At 36.6% G+C, this 5131-nt stretch overlaps 1 protein-coding gene across 1 annotated transcript in view; it reads right to left on the bottom strand.

The window, feature by feature from the left end:
• Window positions 1–4200: 4200 nt before the first annotated feature.
• Window positions 4201–5131, bottom strand: part of LOC102852020 (ferritin light chain-like) — a 13933-nt gene continuing 13002 nt past the window's right edge. The window contains exon 3 of the mRNA XM_006881242.1: window positions 4201–4544. Coding sequence (XP_006881304.1) covers window positions 4201–4544 — 344 coding nt within the window. The remainder of the gene's footprint in view (window positions 4545–5131) is intronic.

Consider the following 5131-nt stretch of genomic DNA (forward strand, 5'->3'; position numbering starts at 1 on the left):
ATCTCTGCTTTCCACACACCATAAATATTGAAGAGAATGAAATTCCCAACTCCTCTTTAATGCAAAATTCTTCCTTTACATTATTTTTCTTCTTTAAGAATGGAAACAGAGAATTTTTGTTGTTGAAAAGGAAAAAAAAAAAACTAAAGTTCTTTGAAAATAATAGAGCAGTCATTCCTGTACATTCTCTCTCCTTGATTATATTTGCACTTGGGGAGAAGGGGAAGATCATGTAAACATTGTTTCATATTTGCTATGTTAAATAACTTCTCAGAAGTCTGAAAATTATTCCAAACATTTGGGTAGTTAGGGTGCATTTGGACATTGAATGTAATTAGCAGTCAGTAGTTTGCAGTACTAACACCATTTTGTCCTTCTTGAACCTATATTATACTTTTCAATAACTAAGACTATGATATAGGATGATTGCGATTATATGATTAGAGTTAATGATCTACTATAAACATATCTGCTTACTGTTGTTATGAAATGTTGAGTCTGAACTGATGCATAGCTGACCCTTTAGCAGGTTTTCAGAGACAATAAATCACATGAGAAGAGATGCCCATCCTTCTTCCACAGAGAAGCTGGTGGATTCGAACTGCATGCCTTTGAGATTGCAGCACAGCTTCTTATCACTAGGCTACTAAAGCTCAAAAATACAAGTGGGACAGAAATATTTGGCACATACAGAGCAGCCTTGAAATATTCCAGGGGAACATTTAATAATTTTTATTTAGACATCTAGATGTCTAGAATAACTAGAAATGAATGAAGTCCATAAACTTACAAACTGATGAAGTGATAACCAGAACTAGGCAAGAGGACATCTGCTGATTATGTAAGTCTGCTGATTACTTCTCACTGACCTTTGTTTCTCTTTCCTGTACATTGGACATTTGGCAGGTGGGAAATTGAGAAACCTAGAAAGGCAGCCTCCCTTGTTGTTGGTATTCCCTGTTCGTTAGCCTCCTAATAAAAAATCTCTCCAAGCATAAATCCAGAGAAAAATCCAAAAGGAAAATTAAAAATACCCCTAGACTTCAAAAGGAAATCCAAAAGATTCCTAATAAAATACTTCTCAAAAAAAACAAAAAAAAAAGAATCCATGAAAGATTTTACAAAACTTGGGGTGTCTTTATGATTTAAATAGGTCACTCAAAAAATAAAACCCAAACATTAGGTTAACATTGTCATTAAATACACTTCAGTTAGAAAACCTCACTAATTTATCTATAGTGTATCTTCTTGTCTATCCAAGAGAGATACTTAAACTGAAAGTTTTTTATCTTTACCTTTAAGACTGTTTTCAAAGAGAGTTTTCTCTGCTACTGTTAAGACCATTAGAGAATTTACTGTACAATCTTTCTTTTATCACAAGATTTTAAATGTTGTATAAACAAAAACAAAAAAAAAAACAAACCAAAACCCAAAAAAAGGTTAGAGTAGCTTGTATAAAATTGAATGCCTATTTGCAAATGTCTCCCTTTCTCTTAATAAGTAAGCTCTTCAGTTGTCAAAGACGGTTCCCTTGCTCTTAACAATTGATTAATTCATCTTCAGTGAAGAGATATTTCACTTCCTGAGTATGAAGGAATGTGTATTTTTGCATTTTATAGTAATGTGGTAATGAGTATTCTTTCTTTCCTAACAGAGTTTAAAATCGTAAATGCCATGTGAGAATGGCAGACATGATTTATTTTTCTGTTTCATAGTCAGTATTGACTAAAATATACTAAGCATTTGGAAAGATGTTCATGAATTAAAATCATTGGAGCCTTAATATGAAAACAAAATAAAAAGTTTTCTTGAAGCAACATTGCTTAGAATTACTAATATGCATTGAATACTTTCTGTTAGTTCAATAAAATAAAAATGTCTCATTTCATCTTGTTTGTCATAGTGACTGTATGTACAACAATCACTACATGAAACATTGTCTGTTCCTGTTCCATTCGCAGAATCGTTGGTACATTTAAGCCCATTTTGAAACCACCGTATCAATACTTTCCTTGAGGATCTTCCTTTTTTCAAGAATTCTTTTTCCTTTTCCAAGGACATGTCCCTCCTAATCACGTATCTAAAGAATATGAGATAAAGGTTTGTTATCGTTCAAAGGAACTTCCTGGCTATACTGCTTCTAAAACAGATTTGTTTGTTCATTTGGCAGTCCTTGGTATATTCAATACAGTCTGCCAACACCAAAACTTAGAGACATCATTTTTTCCCCAATCTTCCTTATTCATTATCCAACTTTCAAATGCATATGAAGCAACTGAAAATATCATGGCTTGTGTCAGGCACACCTTAGTCTTTAAAGTAACATCTGTACTTTTCAGCACTTTAAAGAGATCCTTAGCAGCATATCCACCAACTGCAACACATTCATAGATTTCTTGACTTCCGCTACCATGAATGTTGACTGAATTTAAGTAAAATTAAATCCTTGACAACTTCAATCTTTTTTTATTTATCAAGATGATTGATCCAGTTGGATAGCTATCTTCGAAAGTTTTGGCAATGAATTGCTAGTGTTTGCTTCATTGCGTCTGTTTTTTTGTTTGTTTGTTTGTTTTTAAAAATCAACTAGTATTCAGCCAATTCATGGAACCTTTGTTGTTGTTGTTGTTGTTGTTTTAACAAAGCCTTCAATGTTATTTTGGACTTCATTGTACAATACCATCAGTTCTTATCATATGCTACCTCCTGAAGTGGTTGATTCTCTTTGGAATAGTGTTTCTGTGTAAACTTTCTATAATTTGATGCATGCCATGCTTGCATGTCCTTCACTATTTTAGTCATAGAATCCACCAATATTGCAGTTTAAGACATTTCACTCATGTCTGTAGATCGAATACCTACTGCGCTTTTCCCATCTGGTTTTTCTAATTCATGCATTTGCATACTGTATTGTAAGACTTCACTTTGTCTTTTTTAATTGCCTTTCGAACTATGCTATTCAGTTCTTTTAAAGAAATGATCTATTCCTTTCACCTTAGCTACTCTTGTGACTGCGGCAATGGGCTCAAATGTATCAAGAGATGATGAGAATGGTATAGGATACAACAGGGTCCAGATCTGTTGTTTGTTTATTTGAGCTTTATGAGATGTGCTCAACTCAACAGCACCTAACAACACAATCACCACATGGCTAAGAGCAAATTTCAGAGTCTCCTCTAATGTTCATTCAACCTTTCCATTTCTCTGTCTTTTTAATGACTTTTCCTTTCTCCATGTATAAAATTCCTGAAGCCATTTCACAACTTATCTGATCTTGTGGTGGTGGGATTTTTTTTTTTTTTACTTTTCTACTTTTCTGTCCACTGTCTGAAACCTAACTACATGGCCAGTTAGGAATGTGTACGTAAAATAAATTGTTGAGGCTTCATCCAGCACACTTAGCTCCTTGGGAGATATGATCTCTAGCTATCTCAAATGAAGATATATAGTTCAGTGTCTATAAGCATCTTCTATATTATCAACAGCTCTGATGTCAACATAGGAGACAGAGTCAACTAGATTGTGGAGACATTGTGACAAGATGTAGCCTCAAGGAACCCTTGAGATAGAGCCACTGTTAAAGATTTTGCTTGCTGGATAATTGAAAGGAGAGCTGACTTGTGACTGTGGTGAGACAATTTACTGAACGATTGAGGAAACCAAAGGTTCCTTGTATTTGTGTTGTCCTTTCACCTGTTGATGGACAAGCTGTCCAGATTGATTGAGGAATTCTGTCTTGCTAGTAACCTAGCTTGGGACTGCTGTTCCCAAACCTGGACTTTTACTGTGTGGTATCTTTTGCTTCCTCATCCCTCAAACTATTTCTTTGATAAACATCACAATTGTGAGTAAAAGGAGATTCTGTAAAGTCTGTTGATAATTTGCAACAGATATTGGATCCAAGGATTAGTAAAAGTAGGTGTTGCAGAATTGAGGAGGACAGGCATGCTTGACCTAACAGGAATCAGTTTTATACTGTAGAGGTTGTTGGTAAGGTCAGTCCTTTTGTGGAGTTTGTAGAGGACCGATGTGATCATTCCTATGTTGCTTTTGTTCTTTTTACAAGTCTTGTTAATGTTAAATGTGTCAAAACTATTCTTTTTTCCCTTATTTTTTAAAAATTTTATTCTGATTTATAAATGTTGAATACATTGTTTTCCACAAAATATCCTTCCTATTTCCTTCAATCCACTCACTCATCTAATTGTACAACACTATAATTAATATGCTGCCTCGAGGGACCTGCCGCCTCTGGCAGACGCAGGACCAGAAGCCGCGCAGGCTCAAGCCCAGACCAGGCAAAGCAGAGGACTCCCACAATAGCTTCTGACACGCCTCCAGGTAACAGGCCCCAAGGCGGAGACTATGCCGGTTGGGGAGGAGCAGAGGGACCTGCCGCCTCCGGCAGACACAGGACCAGAAGCGGTGCAGGCTCAAGATAAGACCAGGCAAAGCAGAGGACTCCCACAATAGCTTCTGACACGCCTCCAAGTAACAGGCCCCAAGGCAGAGGCTATACTGGTTGGGCCCTTGGGCATGCGGCCCTCGGGCCAAAAAGAAAAAACACAATCTATACAGGAGTTCTACAGGACCCATCATCATCCCTTCGGAGACAGTACAAGTAAACTTAAGAGACACTGGACACAGGAAGAAGAAAAAAAATCTCTCTGACAAGCTGTCAGAGAATGGGAAATTAATTAATTCTGAAGGCATTTGGTAGAACTGAAGTGGTATCCTGCTAGAGGGTGGAGCTGGGAAATAAGTGGGTCAACACACTGGGCTAAGGGCAAGGATTACACTGTAACTAATGGTCAACTCCAAAATGAGGGATTTATCTTTCACTACTCCACAAATTGCTGTCTGTCAGATACTCCTCTAAATCTAAACACTCAGATTAAGACAGACAAGTAAGAAGGATTGGCCATCCACTTCTGAAATGGAAGGGCTCTGAAAATCCTATGTACAACACAACACACGTAGACGAACAGAAAGGGAAACCTAGGCAGAACTGTCAAGCATGGAAATACAAAGGAAGAGGAACAGTTGTAAGCAGACAGTAGTGATTGGAACATGGAATGTGAGAACCATGAATGTAGGAAAATTAGAAATTGTTAAAAAAGAAATGGAACAC

Source organism: Elephantulus edwardii, unplaced genomic scaffold, assembly GCF_000299155.1.
Source record: "Elephantulus edwardii isolate Elephantulus edwardi_28Jun2011 unplaced genomic scaffold, EleEdw1.0 scaffold00013, whole genome shotgun sequence".
Lineage (NCBI taxonomy): Eukaryota > Metazoa > Chordata > Mammalia > Macroscelidea > Macroscelididae > Elephantulus > Elephantulus edwardii.